We start from the raw sequence: 18,805 nt of genomic DNA, 5'->3' as shown, positions 1-18,805 counted from the left end.
TCAATAATAATAGTAATGATAATAATCAACTACAATTATGATTGATAATAATCATAATTTTGTATATTATGATGTTCCGTATTTTAGAGGAAGGGAGATAGAAAGTTGCAATGTTGGTGCCTTTCCCAAAGGCATTAACAATGTAACACTATAATAACGTCTGAGTGTGTAAGATACCTTACCCTTAGCTTATTTTGTAGAAAGCATTGTGGTATCCTCATTGTGGTGCTTAAATAATCAGTTTTTTTCCCCCAGGAGTAGGTATTTTTAACCTTTTATAACAAGAAATCTTTTAAGATTTTAGTACCCAAGATCTCGATGAAAATATCCCCAGGCTTACACCATAACAGTCCACTCACTACCAAGACATGTTTGCATGTGCACACACTGTCTATGCATGTATATTCATTCATAGAATTCCATTTGAACCTGCATAGAGCCTTTGTGGAGTCTAAAAAGTCTTGTTTCACTCACTGTATGTTGTAGGTTTACAGACTGGATACCACCATAAGACACTCAACACTCCCATAGAAAATTTCTTCTGAACCTCTAAATATATATATTATTATTATTTTAGAATTCATAAAAAAGAACTGTGTAAATATTGTCAATTTTTGTTTCTTTCTCTTGGTTTTATGAAAATATTTTGGTTTGATCAAAACTGCATGCTGTGAAGTACTTTCCAGAATACCTATCCCTCTTCCTTTTTGGTCTTGCCCTCTTCTTCCATTTTAAACTCTCTGTATTGGAAGTGATCAGAATTTCTTTGAACCTTAACAAGTTTTAGTAATGATCGTGTCTTAAACTTTATTATATAATCAGAAATTATGTATGGGGCTCATTGAATTTCAGAGGTGTTTTTAATTTCCTCTCACAGCTATTAAGAAAGCTCAATGTGAAAATATTGTTTTTTCTTTACTCTCTTTTTATTTTCTATTGGTTTGATCTGGGGGAAGAGGTGTTGTGCCTATGTCCTCTGCAGGCCCTTTGACAATGATAATATTAATTTCATTTCTGTTCCTCTTGAACAGTTGTAAGTTGACAGATACTAAAAAGAAAAAAGAAAATGTGCTGGAGAGGTATTCCAGGAATGCAATATTCTAAGGAGGAAAAACTTGTAGTTAATGCAAAGGGGTTGCACAATATGAGTTGGAAAGATTTCAACAAGTTAGAGGTGCATGAGTTCAGCCAGCTGAAAGGAGCAGATGCTATTGTAATAGTAATAGCAGGGGAAGAGAAAGAGGGGTGAGGAGCAGCACATCTCTGTGTGCTGTTGTTGTTTGTGAATGACTTCAGGCTAATCAGTCAAGTAGCCTTTCTTTAAATGTTGTCAAGGATATCAGTGTGTGTGTGTGTAGCGGCAGCACTGTCTCAGATATGGGAGCAGTTTTCCACTGTAAAACTTATCTAAGCTTCGTAGAGGATTAGTAATTCTTGAAGGATGAGATATTTTCTGATTCTGAAGAGGGTGGTCAATGTTTGGATGCATTCTTTGCACCGTTGAGGATGTGCATTTTGCCAGGAGAGATCCTCAGTAATGGGGAGACCTGACATTTAAAGCCAGCAAAAGAGTTCTTAGGTCAGTGCTGTTCATGGGATGTGATGTGGTAGTTTCTTGATGAACATGGTGATTGTGTCTTTTTGCAGTTGTAGGTAAGATTGACATGACTACATTTAACCCATTAGCATTTAAACCGGCCACATCCGGCCCAAATTTTCTACTTCTTTTATATTCAAACCATCTAAATCTGGCCTCTCGCTCATATCCTACAATGACATCCTCAAAATAAACCATCACATCATCAAATTCTCAGAGCTACAAGATAATGCAGGATTAATTCAAAACAATGTGAATGAAAAAGCATTACATTTGACATAGTAATCTGAACACTAAAGGGTTAAAGATATTTTCAAGGTCCTTGTTCATAGAGTTAGTGTAAGTTTGAGGTGAACTCTGTAGACTGTATGTGTAACACTTGGGTGTGGAAGGTTAAGGAGCAATGCTGAGTTGCATCATCTGCTTAGGAATGGGCATTATTAGAATTAAATCATATTTAGGGGAGAGAGAGAGTATGTGTGTGGGAGACAAAACTAAACCCTGTGGCACAGTAGAGTTGATCATGTGGGTCAGAGAGACCTACCAACATACACTTTGATAATACAATCTGACAGGAAGCCATCAATTTGTTTGAATAGTTTTGTATGAAAAATTTGATACAAGAAATAAGAACAAATGATATTAGAATTGTCAGTGTCGTTTTTATTTTATAAACCATGATACCTATAACCCAGCAGCAATTCAAGAAAATTGTTCAAGAGGAAATATTTAATATTGATTAAAATTTGTTGTTGACCATAGATCTGCTTATTCAAGCAAATCTATGGTCACAGGCATTAAAGCTATTAAAGCTGTAATGACTATCTTGTCTCCTGTCTACCTGTCTTTTTTTTACCTCTTTTTGTAAATGTGTGCCCTGAGCAACGTTATCCACGATAAGTTAGTTTGAGGGAGATTTGGTTGCAATTTCTAATAGATCATGTGACCACAGAGAGGTTCCTTCATCTTTAAATGAAGATTAATTTTAACTAATAAATGAGTATTCTACATGTTAGAATTTCAGGATATTCAAGTTCCTTCCCCTATTTCAAAAATACTTTTAACTTCTCAGTGATGTCCAGAAAATTGTTTTCATATTTGATTTGGAATTGATAATTTCACAAACCTGATCCAAAGACTCACTTTGTGTAGGCAGTATAAATGTACGTGTTTTATGTTTATAACTTTTAATCTGCATAGATTTAGAAAATAACTATTCAACTATTGGATAATTTTTATTTTTAAATGTAATTACTTAGAAGTCTGTTTCTTTGCTTTCATTTCGATGTCTGAAGCCTAACTTTTCATTGTAAGGCTTATTAAAATGGAAGCATTGTGTTTTAAATTACTGTTTCATTGCAAGTTAAATGAAACCTGTCTCTTAACACTTTGAAAGTATTATGTACTGTATTTAGACACATTTTTTATTTTGTGAATTAATGTACATTCTTAATCAAGCACATTAGGAATGTACTTGCATATTTCTGCTCAAGTTTATTTTACATATCAACTGATAGGTGGAAATTCTTCAGAAATTACCATGCAGAAAATTTTGATTGATTCTTTCACTTGTCATCTTTCATTCTGCATTAATGATAATGCTGTTAATTCCAATTGGATTGACATCTTAATTCTTTAAATTTTAATTCAAAAGAAAAGAAGAAAATGTAATATTCTCTTTTTATTGTTAATATCTTCTCATTATTAAGTAGCATATTCTATTACAATTATATATATACACACACACACACACACACACACACACACACCATGTGTAACTATAAAATTTATCACTGATACAAAGCAAAACTTATTTGAAAAGCAACAGAATCTCCCTCATCCTTCAAACATTACATCAGTCATTGCTAATTTGTTGTTCCTACCTAGTTAGAAGTTACTGTACCTTGATAAAAATGTGAAGCCAATATTTTTCATTGTTTGAAAGTGAAAATTGTACAAAATATCTTTTCCTTCTATAGTGCTAGAAAATTTTTTAATTAAGTTCATATTTTTCAATAATAAATTTAGCTCATTTAGCTTACCTTCCTTTCTTTTTAAATTTATAATGGAAACCTATTATATATTTCATCTTATTTTTCTTCAGTTTGACTACTAAAACCTTGTTTGGTTTGTAACTTAAAGTATTTAACATGAAAATGGGCTTATCACCACTTGTCTTTTAAATTTCTCAGTGTTCACACATTTTTCAAATTGGGGTTTTCAGATGAATTCCTTTGAACAGCTGTGTATTAACTACACCAACGAAAAGTTGCAGCAGCTTTTCAACCACACCATGTTCATCCTAGAACAAGAGGAGTATCAGAGGGAGGGCATAGAGTGGAAGTTCATTGACTTTGGCCTTGACCTGCAGCCTACCATTGACCTTATTGAGAAGGTAAGTAGACAGTTGTGTTTTTATATGAACTGATTATTAGAAATGTTCTAAGGAGAATAAAAAAAAAAAAACTGGAGCTCCACTTTAATTATTATTGATGGTTTAAAGTGGGACTAACATAACTAACTTATAATTCAAGTAGAACCATCTAAATTCAGAGCTAAGCAAATGAGTTTCAATTGGGTCTCTGTCAGTTATGGCAACAAGTGTTTCTGTTGATCTGATCAACAGAACAGCCTGCTCATGAAATTAATGTGCAAGTGATTGAGCTCTCTACAGACATGCGCACCCTTAACATAGTTCTCAGGTGGATTCAGCAGGGCATAGAACTCGTTTTTACTTGCTGAATGGACTGGAGCAATATGAAGTAAAGTGTCTTGCTCAAGGACACAATGAGCTGCCAGGAATCAAACTCATGACCTTACGATCTTAAGCCGAATACCCTAACCACTAAGCCACATGTCTTCACATGAGTTTTATTACAGTTTATATTTGAATAAAAAAAATTTTCTGATCGCTTTACCTCATTAACAAAAAGCTTAAAATATCTTTATAAAATAAATGACCAAGATTAAAGGATTTTTTTAAAAATTATAGATGTGCTCCTACTACATAAAATTGAAAAAGATCCATTTTGTTATCCTCATTTTACTTGAATGAAATGTATTTTTTATGATATAAAAATTTAGAAAATTCTTTAGTTAATAAGTGCAAATAGTTTGATCTACTTTTTATCAGAACATCTATTTGTTCATTAATTAATCCGATATTATCCTCTTTGTTTGCATTACACTTTTAGCCTATGGGAATTCTTGCTTTGCTTGATGAAGAATGTTGGTTCCCTAAAGCTACCAATAAAACCTATGTTGACAAACTTCTTGGGCACCATGTAACTCATTCCAAATTTGAGAAACCAGACTTCCGTGCTGATGCTGATTTCAGTCTTATGCATTATGCTGGCAAGGTAATTTTTTTTGCTTTTTAAATTTGAAAAAAAAAAAAAAATGTTTGCATTTGTCAATACTTTCATTTGTTCATTCATTCCATTTTACTATGCTAGCATGGGTTAGAATATATTATGATAAGGTACTGTTTTATAGTCAGCTGCTCTTTTTGTCACTAAGCTTATCTGTTTTTCAAGTAAGGGGCCTCTTCTCTGTCTTCAAAGATACAGTCAGTGACAATTTGGCAGTAACATTATCACATATAACTCGGTGATTTTTTTTTTTGTTTGGGGGAAGTACAAATGTAAAAACGCATACAAACACACACATGCATATGCAAACACATGCACTGATACATACAAGCACACATATAGTGGGCTCTTTTCAGTTCCTGTCTTCCAAATTCACTCACAAGGCTTTGGTTGACCTTTAGACTATAATAGAAAACACTTATCTAAGGTATTATGCAGTGGGATCAAACCAAAAACCATATTGGCTGGGGAAACACTTCTTAATGTAGCCATTCCTGTGTTAATAGATGCTATGGTATTGGGTAGTTGGTCATAGTCAGTCAAATTTGATTGCATGTAGATCAAATATCCCTCGATGACATGTTATGCAAATTTCAAGAAAAATTGTATATTTTTTTATATTTTCATACTAAAGTTTATCATTTATATTGTTTTATTACCAGGTGGACTATTCAGCAGAGCAATGGTTGATGAAGAATATGGATCCATTAAATGAAAATATAGTTGCTTTGTTACAGGCATCATCAGACCCTTTCATTCAGTTAATCTGGAAAGATGGTGAGTTAACTTATTTGCATTCTGAATATCACTTCTTGATATTTCTTAATATCTTCCTGTACTTATATTTTTTTAATTTTTAAAACTTTTTTTTTTTTTGCAGCTGAAATTGTTGGTTTGGGAGCTGCAGCGGCTGCCGAAACTGCATTTGGTTCCCGAACCCGTAAAGGAATGTTCCGTACTGTCAGCCAGCTTTACAAAGAGCAACTGGCCAAATTGATGGCTACTTTAAGAAACACCAATCCCAACTTTGTGCGATGTATAATTCCAAACCATGACAAAAGAGTAGGTTTCCTTTTAGTTTGAGAAATTTATTTTCTCCAAAATGACAGGAATATTGTTGTAATCAGTTAATTTTTTATATATTTAGCCTGGAAAAATTGAAGCCCTTCTTGTGTTAGACCAACTTCGTTGTAATGGTGTTCTTGAAGGTATTCGTATCTGCAGACAAGGTTTCCCCAACAGAATTTTGTTCCAAGAATTTCGACAGAGATACGAGATTCTCACACCAATGGCTATTCCAAAAGGTTTCATGGATGGCAAAAAAGCTGTTGGCAAAATGGTAAGTAACCTTTTACACAATCCCTTATTGTTTAAAGAAGTTAAGTACTTCATAATTACTAAGCAACAAGTCCATGTTTTGGGCCTCTTGGATTACTGTCGGACTATTTTGAAAATTAAGTTTAATTGAATCTATTTCTATGACATACAGTATTTAAGTCTATTTGTAATTGTGAAATGGCAATTAGGTGTGACAAATTTTCAATTTTGATTTGTAATTAAAACCATTTTATTTTTACAATTTTTCTACAGTTATTTAGTTGTAAGTCAGTCTTAAACAAGTAAACCTATAGCAGCTTGATAGTCTAAATGACTGAGTCCAGTCCCTGGATCCACTATTCCAGTTACTTAGCAGAAGACCATACTGTGTATTGCAGTGTAGCATGTTGCTACTTTCCACTGTCTTCGCTATTATTGTTAGTAGATTCTGGTGTGGTGACAGAAGTGGGTGATTCAATTGAACTTGACACTTGTTTCCCTCTGTACTGAAGATATGAATTGCCATATTCTATTTGAGGCTTTTGAAGCTATTGATGGTGCTGCTGTTTTTATGTTTGTGGTTAATTTTTATTTGTCTTAACAAGGATGGAGGGTAAATGCTTTTGGATTCACTAATTCTTCAAAGCTTGGTTCAAACACTGTAATTACCGACAGTAGACTTGAGCATTGATTGTTGCACTAGGTGGTAACAATTCAAAGTGAATTACTCCTTTGCAATCCCACCAGATAGAGAGAAGAACCTGTTTCCCATGAAGTTCCCTTCTCGGTTGTGGTTGAGCTTTTTCCCTTTTACCAAGCCACTGTTTACGACATTTAACATTTTGATAGAAGAATCATTTCGTCACCAGTCACGAGTCTATCCAAAAAGGGTGAAATGAGTCTGCGAGAATGGAGAGAAGAGCAGATGTTAACTTGGGATTTGCAGTTGCTTTCGGACAATTCATGAGGCACCCATTTTCCAAGTTTAGGAACCTTTCCAAGTTGTTGAAGATGACGATGAACAGTTGTATGGTTTGAACTAAGCTTTATTGCGAATTCTTCAATTGATAATGCAGGATTTTCTTCAAGTAATGCCTTCAAGGAGCTTATCAAACTCAACTGGACGTCCTGTTCGATCTTCATCTTCAAGGCTGAAATCTCTACTTCTGAATTTTGCAAACCATCTTCTGCACATTCTTTCATTCAAGCATTCTTTCCCATAAACTGAGTGTATTTTTGTAGTTGCTTCGGCTGCAGAGTTTCCATTTTTGTACTCATAAAGCATTATGTACCTCAAATGCTCTTTGGATACTTCCACATTAGAAAGGGTCTTAATCAAAGAAATTTTAATTCTATTATTCTGTAAAATAATATTTAATTAGTTTAAATGTACACATATGCATAAAAATAGTTTTTAATTCCATTAGACATTCTGAAATACTATTAAATTTCCATTCAATTTTATAAAAGGTAACATCAGACAGAACTTATGGGATGACCTGATATTAAATGGTGTTACATTCAAATCAGCACTAATAAAGTGCTTGATTAAATGCAATTTGACTTCAGTGATGCACTAAGTTAGTTGCAAGGAAGCAATTAATCTAGTACTACTGTGTAGCATTGTGATCGATATTCTAAACCAAATAACTTTTTCTCAGTCCATCTGATGAATGATTTTCAGTTTAAATCTACTGTAAATTAAACTTGACGGTATTAGTCATGTTAAATTATCTCCCTTGTCGTTCGATAAAGAGTTCGTATTCATTTTAATCGCTATTTTTACTGTGATTCCTTCTGCACGAAGTATGTATAATTAAGTGTAGAATAAAGTACCTAATGTAGTAAGATTTGTCTTCTCATTACAGGCGTAATTTTTCTACTTATTATTAGACTGCACTTAACCACCTCTATGGAAAATTTTTCAATGTCACAATTTTAGATTGTACTATCAATAAACAATTTTCACACAAAGACCATATGTCTAAAGACATTCTCAGATTTGGTAGTTGTTAGACTTTGCTGTACCACTGTCTTACTTTAGAGATCAATCTCCCTAGTTTACGTCCCAATTAAATGTTGTTGAAATTTTGAGTGTTCTCCCTTGCTTTGCTTGTCATTAATGCTGACGGGTTATTATTATTTTTCTTTTTTGTATTATACGTGTATAATTTTCATTAATTGAGATGTCTTTTTCATTACATTGGGTGTGTTGACCTACACTAACCACACATTTTATGGTGGAGGTGCAATACCCAGTAGGTAGGGCAGCAGACACGCGGTCATAGTATCGCGGTTTCGATTCCCAGACCAGGCGTTGTGAGTGTTTATTGACTGAAAACACCTAAAGCTCCACGAAGCTCCGGCAGTGGGTGTTAGCGAACCCTTCTATACTCTTTTACCACAACTTTCTCTCACTCTTTCTTCCTGTTTCTGTTGTACCTGTATTTCAAAGGGGTCAGCCTTGTCACTCTGTGACACGCTGAATTTCCCCGAGAACTATGTTATGGGCACACGTGTCTGTGGACTGCTCAGCCACTTGCATGTTAATTTCACGAGCAAGCTGTTTCATTGATTGGATCAACTGGAACCCTCGTCATCATAACCAATGGAGTGCCATAGTAGACACATTTTATTAAGTTTGCTTATTATATTTTAAAGAATTGAAAATTTGTCATGTTAATATTTTCTTTTTATACTTGCTCTATAAACAAAGTAGCTCTTTACTAAAGAGTACTAAGAATAGAAATACTATGATGTTTTTTTTTAATGTCTTGGGTATAGGGCTTCACAAGAATTCTAAATTTTTATCTCTTTCCATTCACAGATTGAGTCCTTGGAACTTGATCCCAATCTTTACCGAATTGGACAAAGCAAGATTTTCTTCCGTGCTGGTGTATTGGCACATTTGGAAGAAGAACGAGATCTTAAACTAACTGACATTATAGTCCAATTTCAAGCCAGTGTAAGGGGAATGTTAGCCCGAAGGTAAGCTTAAACTTTTACAAATAATTTGTACATTGTGCATAATAGTTACTTATGGAATGTAAACAGATTTATAATGGAAAACTTTTATTTTATTTTACAAGAAACTATCACAAACGCTTGCAGCAGCTCAGTGCTATCCGGGTTATTCAAAGAAACTGCTCAGCCTACTTGAAACTCAGAAACTGGCAATGGTGGCGTCTTTTCACCAAAGTAAATAATCCTTTCTATTTAATCTTTTTTTTTTTTTTTTTGCAGTTAATGGGCTTCAGTCATTGAACTGCAGCCATGCTGGGTCATGCCTTGAAGGTTTAGTCAGGCAAATCAAGCCCAGTACTTACGTACATTCTATTGGTTTCTTTTGTTGAATCATTAAATCAGAGATGTAGACAAAACCAACACTGGTTGTCTGGCAGTGGATTGGGGGACAGACACAGATACATGCATACAGTACACACACATGCTCTTACACACATGGTGCACTAACGCAGTTCCTGCTTACCTACCAAATTCATTTACAAATCATTGGTTGGCTCAAGACTGTAGTGAATACTTGCCCAAGGTGCTGCTGCACTGTGCAATGAACCTGAAACCACATGGTTTCAAGACAAGCTTCTATTTATAAATATTTGTTTAAAATTACTTTGTGTATGATAGACAAAAAGGATTAAAATCTGTTTTTTTTTTTGTTGTAGGTGAAGCCATTGCTTTCAGTTACAAACCAGGAAGAGAAATTGAATGCAAAAGAAGAAGAACTGAAAAAAATCAAGGAAAGCTATGAAAGAACAAAATATGATTATGAAGATCTAGAACGTAAATTTGCCAGTTTGGTAGAAGAGAAAAGTATTCTTTCTGAACAACTTCAAGCTGAGACCGAGTTGTGTACAGAAGCAGAAGAAGTAAGTTATCAGTTTTTGAAAACATTGAGAGAAAGCAATGATGAAAGAAATGTGTGGGGTAAAGCTGTTTGATGACTGAGGATTTGATGGGAATTCTGGGGCTGGAGGAATGGTGGAATGGTTGGCAAGGGCGATTGGAGTGAGGTGGTATGAGCATGTGTTAAGGAGAGATGAAGAGCATGTTCTGAGGAGGGTAAATGCATTTGAGGTAAATGAAGTGCGAAAGCAAGGTAGACCAAGGGGACAAGTGGAGGAGGAGATTGAGAGGGTTGGTTTGGAAAAGGAAGATGCCCAAAACTGGGCAAGGTAGTGAGATGGTGTGAGGGTGGTTACTATGGCATTGTGGTAGATCCGGCCACCCCTCTTAATGAGGACAAACTTGGATTTAAAACACTCGAGGACTGACTGACTCAGTTGAATTATAAAAATGCTGCTTTCATTTTATTGCTGTATCATGTAAACCAAATTATGTGATATTTAACCACTGTCTGCATGTCAATATGAAACATTGCTTTTTGAATAAACAGTACAGGGAACTTGTGACAAATGGTAAATAAGCTTATATTAGCAATGCTAAGCATATTTATGTACCAGACAGTATTCTGCTATTAGCAGTTCTATATGTTTGTTTATTGAAACACAAAAAAAATAGAGATGAGTCTATCTGAGAATGTTGCAAAAGAGTTGGTTTCTCTCACCTTGAAATTAGTCTAAGTATTATTTCTAAGTATATGTAGATATCATCAACTCCACATATAGGAGCCAAAATGATTTTTTTTTTTTTTTATTATACACCATTAAATATGGTGTGGGTGTGTATGTATATACACAAATACACCCACACACACTTGAAAAGAGTCTCAGCTGAAAAAAAATCTGTTTCAATAAGTTTCAGATAACCCATGCCAGCATGGGAAAATGTATTTATATATTACAGTAATATCAGCACCAAGCAGTGTTTAGACATAAGTGAACTTGAGGTTTGTTAAAATATGCTTGTGGCATATTCCATCTGCTAAAGGCAAATTCACTGCAGTTAGTGTGGAGAAAAATTCTCTCTTATGGTAAAAAAAAAAAAAGTGTAAAAATACCATATCTATGCACTACACCTTTTTTTCCAGCAGCTGAAGGCAAATTTGCCTTTAGCTGGAATATGTCAGAAACATATTTTAACTGACCTAAAGTTTGCGCGCGTGTATATATATATATATATATATATATATATTAGAAAAAATAATAATCAGGTACTCAGATGTCTGGATGGTTGTACATTTACAGATTTGTATTCATATGTCACATGTTTTATAAATTAGCGCTTTCACCTAGTCTTGTAGGGTTATCAAATTTTGATTTCACCTTGAGAGGATGTTTCTTTTTATAGTATTACTGAAAAAAGAAACATCCTCTCAAGGTGAAATCAAGATTTGATAACCTTACGAGACTAAGTGAAAACGCTAATTTATAAAACATGTGACATATGAATAAAAATCTGTAAATGTACAACCATCCAGACATCTGAGTACCTGATTATTATTTTCTATATATATAATTCCTGTACATCACCTCCAAACCCGCCAAAATATATATATATATATAAAAGCAAATGTGGGGATAAGCAAATTAGACAGATCAATGTATAACGTATATTAAATACATAAAATACAAAATATGTATATATCTATACTATATATAAAACAGATATGTGTGTAATCGCTTTTCACGTGAAATCGACTTCACCAAATGCTTCCATACTTGTGATGCATGAATAATTTGACCTCGGATAAATGTTAGGCTCTTCATTTGATTTTTTTAAATTAAAAATAAATAATATTGCTTTATATTTAAGATTCACTTCTTTAAAAAGGTTCCTCAATGTCAACTTCCGGTATTGACATAACAACGGCAAAAAGCTTCACTCTCTATTTTGTGTGTGAGTGTGTATGAGAGAGAGAGAGAGAGAGTAAATACTACATACACACCGCTCTCTCACTCTGTCTCACACACATACACACGCACACACACACCCCTTGACTCACTCACACTCTGTCTCTTAGAAACACACACATACATAAATGTATACAAACATATTTACAAAGACACACGTGTGTATGCGCGCGCGTGCGTGTTTGTAAGAGACAGAGTGTGAGTGAGTCAAGGGCTGTGTTGTCATATGCATACATCCAAAGATGTATGTATATTTATGCATGTACGTATACATCACAACAAACCTCTCTCTCTCTCACTCACACTCTGTCTCTTACAAACACACACATACATAAATGTATACAAACATATTTACAAAGACACACGTGTGTATGCGCGCGCGTGTGTATGCGCGCGCGTGTGTATGCGTGGGGGGTTCCACAATCGCCATTTATTTCAATTACTCTTGTGAGGATATTTACGTAAATCATTTTTTTCAGTTAATCCCCATTTTAATTTTCGTAAAAGTTTCCAAGTACCAATGAGGCTTTTTGGCACATCTTCAATTTTCCCCATTCATGAGAGGCGCCCAGCCATCATTCATCTGAGAGTCCATCTACAGAATGTCCTCAAATTTCTATACAGCATATTTTGCCTTTTTTTCTTCAAGTATATAAGCAACAATTTCATTCCCGAGCAACGCCGGGTGCCTCTGCTAGTGTATACATATAAAAGAAGGTCCAACTTACACTGAGTACAAATGATATAGAAAATTAAAGGGGCGGAAAAAAGGTATTACAAACTCACCAGCAGTTTCCGGGGGCTTGGCGATCCTTAATAATGTTTGTAAATTAATTCCATCAGAGAATGCAGTTGCATGGATGCATTTAACATAGGATGAGATGAGCCTCCATCTTCAGGGAAAAGATCTTACATTTGAGATCTTAAAGCAAAGAAGTTCAAAGACCTTTTTTCCATCCCTTTAATTTTCTGTATCAGTTGTACTCTGTTGAAGTTGGACCTGTTTATATGTATACATATATACATATTTTGTATTTCATCTATTCAATATACTTTATATATTGATTTGTCTAATTTGCTTATCTCCAAATTTACTTCTGTACCCACTCAAGTTTGAATGTTTTGAACACTACTAATGTGTATTCTATATGGACAATATCTGGATCTCATCTATGAACTATATATATATATATATATATATATATATATATACATACATACATATAATGTGTCTGTGTATATATAAAGTGTGTGTGTGTGTGTGTGTGTGTAGATATATGTATGCATGTGAGAGTGGGGAGAGAGCACTAGGATTGTATGAAAATGTTGTAACTGTTAGGTCAGAGTTCAGTTCTTAACGGTTTCAAGCTTTTGAAATATTCTACTCTACATTGAAATGTATTGAGTCCTTCCTCATTGAATGGCTTCCTTAACTCCTGTATTAACTTTTACACAGACACATGTGTGTATTGTTGCATTTAATAAAGTTTTCCTTTGTCTTCAATATTTTGTTATCTAGACACGCTTGATGCTCACCAACAGAAAAATGGAATTAGAAGACATTCTGAATGACACTGAAAATCGTCTTGAAGAAGAAATGAAGAACTCTGAATCTTTATTAGAAGAGAAGAGCAAGTTGAGATTGTTAATAGAAGATCTGGAAGAACAGTAAGTTCTTTACTCATTTACTCTTTTACTTGTTTCAGTCATTTGATTGTGGCCTTGCTGGAGCACCACCTTTAGTCGAGCAAATCGACCCCAGGACTTATTCTTTGTAAGCCTAGTACTTATTCTATCGGTCACTTTTTGCCGAACCGCTAAGTTACGGGGACGCAAACACTCCAGCATCGGTTGTCAAGTGGTGGTGGTGGGGGGGGGGGGAACAAACACAGACACACAAACATATACACACACGTACATATATACGACGGTCTTCTTTCAGTTTCCGTCTACCAAATCCACTCACAAAGCTCTGGTTGGCTCGAGGCTATAGTAGAAGACACTTGCCCAAGGTGCCACGCAGTGAGACTGAACCCGGAACCATGTGGTTGGTAAGCAAGCTACTTACCACATAGCCACTCCTGCGCCTATGAATTTGAATTTCTTTTGTAAATTGCCTTTAACAATGCTACTTTATCATCTATATTTGCACAATCTCTTGGTTAGTTATCTGTTAATTTATAACAAATCTAAGAATTGAGTATATTTCAGCAATAAAATTTCTAGAATGAGTATTTTTTTAGTGGTTTTTTTTTTTTTTTTTTTTTTTTTTGCTATTTTGTTCTATGTTTGTTTTTAGCAGTCTTTGTTTTCAGATACTTTTTGTTCTACTGTGAATAGTGACATTATTTTATATATAAATGTAAAAGCTACTGCTTTGATAAATGAGCAACAGTTTTCTACATTGTCACTTGTCATAGTTTATTTTTAGTAATAAGACAGTCTATATGCAGTGTCAAGAGCAAATTTGCTTTGAAGAAATGAAGACCACATAAAGTAGTGGAGAACCCTCCCCCCATCCCTTCTGTCTTGCAAGGTATAAAACAAGCCAGTACTTACTGTAAAGTAGTTGGCGATCCTGTGGTGACATTATAAGGTCAGATGAGTCTTTTAGTTTTGTCTTATCAAAGGCAGGATAATTTGACCTCTAGTGCTGGTGTTAGGAAGGTCACCCAGCTATAGAAGACATACGAAAATGAAACTTGTGAGTGAGGTGTAGTTCACTGACCCTACCTAAGAGAGTAGTAACCCTTGAATAAGAACTCATTTGAACTGTGGTGACATGTTCTACCCATGCCAGTATGAAAAATGAATAAATATAGATGATGTATTTGGATTCCTCCCTTCATGTTTGAAGTTGTAGTCTTATGTATCTTAGATTTTTCTTCCAAGTTGCTCTAAGAAGTATAAATAACATACATGGATCTATTCAGTTTATTACTGTCTTAATCTGTGACTTTGTGTCAATATAAGAAGTCATTAATTCTCGCTGAAGTTAACAACTCTCCTCCTTTTCATTATCATTTAATGACCTTGTTCCATGCTGGTATGGATCGGATGGTTTGACAAGATCCATCAGGTCCAAGGACTGCATCATGCTCCACTGTCTATTTTGACATGATTTCTTCAACTGAATGTTTTCCCTAATGCTGACCACTTTGCAGTATGTACTGGGTGCTTTTCATGTGCCACCATCACTAGTAAGGTCGCTCTGCAACTTGCAAGACTACAAACCCCAAGAAAAGTGGCTTTATGCCACAAGATGAAAAGTTAAAATGTGAGAGAAGGGGCCAAAGCAGAACAGGTTTCTTGCTGTAGAGGAACTCATGGCTTCACACACTTCAGAAGGGAGAGTGATCAGGTGGAGAGGAAGAGGTAAAAATAGTGATGAGGTGTTTGTGTGGATAATGTAGGTATAAGGTGAGTCACACTGAAGGAAGTGGGACAGAAGAAATGAGTGTGTGTGGGTAGATGTTGCGAGAGTGTATGGGAGAGTGAGGGATAGTGAGTCGGGGTGAATATAATGGATGAGGGATAAGTGTTGAGTGGATCATAAATATGCAAGGTAGGGAAGAGTAGGTGACAATTGTAGAGTTTAGACAAAGTTGAAGGGTGAATAAGGGGTGGGTGTGACCAGTGATGATGGGAGGAAGAGTAGTAGAATAATAAGTCTGGGGTAAAATGAGAGATAATGAGTGGTTGGGTTGGGATGAAGAGTAGGAAGTGGGTGGAGAGAGAGAAGAGAGTTTGGGTATAGTGTATGGGTAGAGGGAAAATGTGGTGGTGGAAGAAGTGAAATAATTTGGTGGCTCAGAAATGGAGGTTGATGTGAAATGTGGGTGGAGAGGACAGTATTAAGAATGAGGGACGGATATCAAGGAAAAGCTTCTGTTAGAGAGATGAAGAGTGGTGGCAGTGTCTTGCAGAGGAAGTTGGGAGGAGGGCCTGGTCGTGTATATATATATGCCTACACACATGCAACAGTGCCAGGACTTAGTTTTGCAAAGGACTCTAGCATTTATCATGCCCACATTACTTTCCTTTCTAAATCTGAAATATAAAATTTATAGTTGTAAAGTATGACAAATTAGATTTGATGATTGCTAACTTGCCCCACCTCACTCTGTTTACTTGATTTTCATTTTGAAGTTATCTACAGGCATTTAGCAAAAGTAGAAATCTCCCCCCCACTTCCTCATGTAGCTCTCCTCTTCCTGCCATGACACTCCTTTCTTCTGGCTTTGATTTTTCTTACACTCCCTCTTCCCTCCCACATCTTTCACTCTAACATCTTTCACCCCTTTTTTTGCTCCCACATATTTCACCCTTGTTTTTGCTTCCACGTATTTCACCCCTCTTTTTGCTCCTACATATTTCACCCCTCTTTTTGCTCCTACATATTTCACCCCTCTTTTTGCTCCCACATCTTTCACCCCTTTTTTTGCTCCCACATCTTTCACCCCTTTTTTTGCTCCCACATATTTCACCCTTGTTTTTGCTTCCACATATTTCACCCCACTTTTTGCTCACACATATTTTACCCCTCTTTTTGCTCCTACATATTTCACTCCTCCTTTTGCTCCCACATATTTCACACCTCTTTTTTGCTCCCACATATTTCACTCCTCCTTCTGTTCCCACATATTTCACCCCTCTATTTGCTCCCACATATTTCACCCCTCTTTTTTGCTCCCACATATTTCACCCATCCTTTTGTTCCCACATATTTCACCTCTCTTTTTGCTCACTCATCTTTCACTCCTCCATTCCACCCACATCTTTCACTCCTCCGTTCCACCCACATCTTTCACTCCTCCGTTCCACCCACATCTTTCACTCCTCCGTTCCACCCACATCTTTCACTCCTTCGTTCCACCCACATCTTTCACTCCACCCACATCCTTCGCTCCTTTGTTCCAACCACATCCTTCGTTCTACCCACATTCTTCACTCCCGAATGGTTCACTCCTTCGCCTCTCCCGAATCGTCCACTCATTCGCCTCTCCCGAATCGTTCACTCCTGCGTCTCTTCCGAATCGTTCACTCCTGCGTCTCTTCCGAATCGTCCACTCCTTCGCCTCTCCCGAATCGTCCACTCCTTCGCCTCTCCCGAATCGTTCACTCCTGCGCCTCTTCCAAATCGTTCACTCCTGCGTCTCTCCCGAATCGTTCACTCCTGCGTCTCTCCCGAATCGTTCACTCCTGCGTCTCTCCCGAATCGTTCACTCCTGCGTCTCTCCCGAATCGTTCACTCCTGCGTCTCTCCCGAATCGTTCACTCCTGCGTCTCTCCCGAATCGTTCACTCCTGCGTCTCTCCCGAATCGTTCACTCCTGCGTCTCTCCCGAATCGTCCACTCCTTCGCCTCTCCCGAATCGTCCACTCCTGCGTCTCTCCCGAATCGTCCACTCCTGCGTCTCTCCCGAATCGTCCACTCCTTTGCCTCTCCCGAATCGTCCACTCCTTTGCCTCTCCCGAATCGTCCACTCCTTTGCCTCTCCCGAATCGTCCACTCCTTTGCCTCTCCCGAATCGTCCACTCCTTCGTCTCTCCCAGATTGTTCACTCCTTCCCCTCTCCCGAATCGTCCACTCCTTCGCCTCTCCCGAATCGTCCACTCCTTCGCCTCTCCCGAATCGTTCACTCCTGCGTCTCTCCCGAATCGTTCACTCCTGCGTCTCTCCCGAATCGTCCACTCCTTCGTCTCTCCCGAATCGTCCACTCCTTCGTCTCTCCCGAATCATCCACTCCTTCGTCTCTCCCAGATTGTTCACTCCTGCGTCTCTCCCGAATCGTCCACTCCTTCGCCTCTCCCAAATCGTCCACTCCTTCGCCTCTCCCGAATCGTCCACTCCTTCGCCCCTCCCGAATCGTTCACTCCTGCGTCTCTCCCGAATCGTCCACTCCTGCGTCTCTCCCGAATCGTCCACTCCTGCGTCTCTCCCGAATCGTCCACTCCTTCGCCTCTCCCGAATCGTCCACTCCTGCGTCTCTCCCGAATCGTCCACTCCTTCGCTTCTCCCGAATCGTCCACTCCTTCGCCTCTCCCGAATCGTTCACTCCTTCGCCACTCCCGAATCGTTCACTCCTGCGTCTCTCCAGAATCGTTCACTCCTGCGCTTCTCCCGAATCGTCCACTCCTCCGCCACTCCCGAATCGTCCACTCCTCCGCCTCTCCCGAATTGTCCACTCTTGCGCTTCTCCTGAATCGTCCACTCCTTCGTCTCTCCCGAATCGTCCACTCCTGAGTCTCTCCCGAATCGTCCACTCCTGAGTCTCTCCCGAATCGTCCACTCCTGCGTCTCTCCCGAATGGTCCACTCCTTAGTCTCTCCCAGATTGTTCACTCCTTCGCCTCTCCCGATTCGTCCACTCCTTCGCCTCTCCCGAATCGTTCACTCCTTCGCCTCTCCCGAATCGTTCACTCCTGCTTCTCTCCCGAATCGTTCACTCCTGCGTCACTCCCGAATCGTCCACTCCTTCGCCTCTCCCGAATCGTCCACTCCTTCGCCTCTCCCGAATCGTCCACTCCTTCGCCTCTCCCGAATCGCCCACTCCTTCGCCTATCCCGAATCGCCCACTCCTTCGCCTCTCCCGGATCGTTCACTCCTTCTTACCTCCAAATGCACCTTCATTTCTTGTTTGTCATTCTCTTTTTACCTTTTCATTTTCAGGCTTTCCTTCATCTCTACGTA

The 18,805-nt window shown here is 37.5% G+C and overlaps 1 protein-coding gene across 1 annotated transcript in view; it reads left to right on the top strand.

Moving 5' to 3' along the window:
• Positions 1–18,805, top strand: part of LOC106880451 (uncharacterized) — a 126,266-nt gene that overhangs the window by 82,062 nt on the left and 25,399 nt on the right. The window contains exons 14-22 of the mRNA XM_052978580.2: positions 3,822–3,992; positions 4,792–4,956; positions 5,631–5,745; positions 5,849–6,030; positions 6,116–6,307; positions 9,113–9,273; positions 9,375–9,483; positions 9,966–10,169; positions 13,633–13,781. Of these exons, the coding sequence (XP_052834540.2) occupies positions 3,822–3,992; positions 4,792–4,956; positions 5,631–5,745; positions 5,849–6,030; positions 6,116–6,307; positions 9,113–9,273; positions 9,375–9,483; positions 9,966–10,169; positions 13,633–13,781 (1,448 nt within the window). The remainder of the gene's footprint in view (positions 1–3,821; positions 3,993–4,791; positions 4,957–5,630; positions 5,746–5,848; positions 6,031–6,115; positions 6,308–9,112; positions 9,274–9,374; positions 9,484–9,965; positions 10,170–13,632; positions 13,782–18,805) is intronic.

This window comes from Octopus bimaculoides, chromosome 2 (assembly GCF_046866305.1).
Source record: "Octopus bimaculoides isolate indiv1 chromosome 2, ASM4686630v1, whole genome shotgun sequence".
Lineage (NCBI taxonomy): Eukaryota > Metazoa > Mollusca > Cephalopoda > Octopoda > Octopodidae > Octopus > Octopus bimaculoides.
The sequence above is the reverse complement of the archived record's forward strand: the minus strand, read 5'-3'. Positions and strand labels throughout refer to the sequence as shown.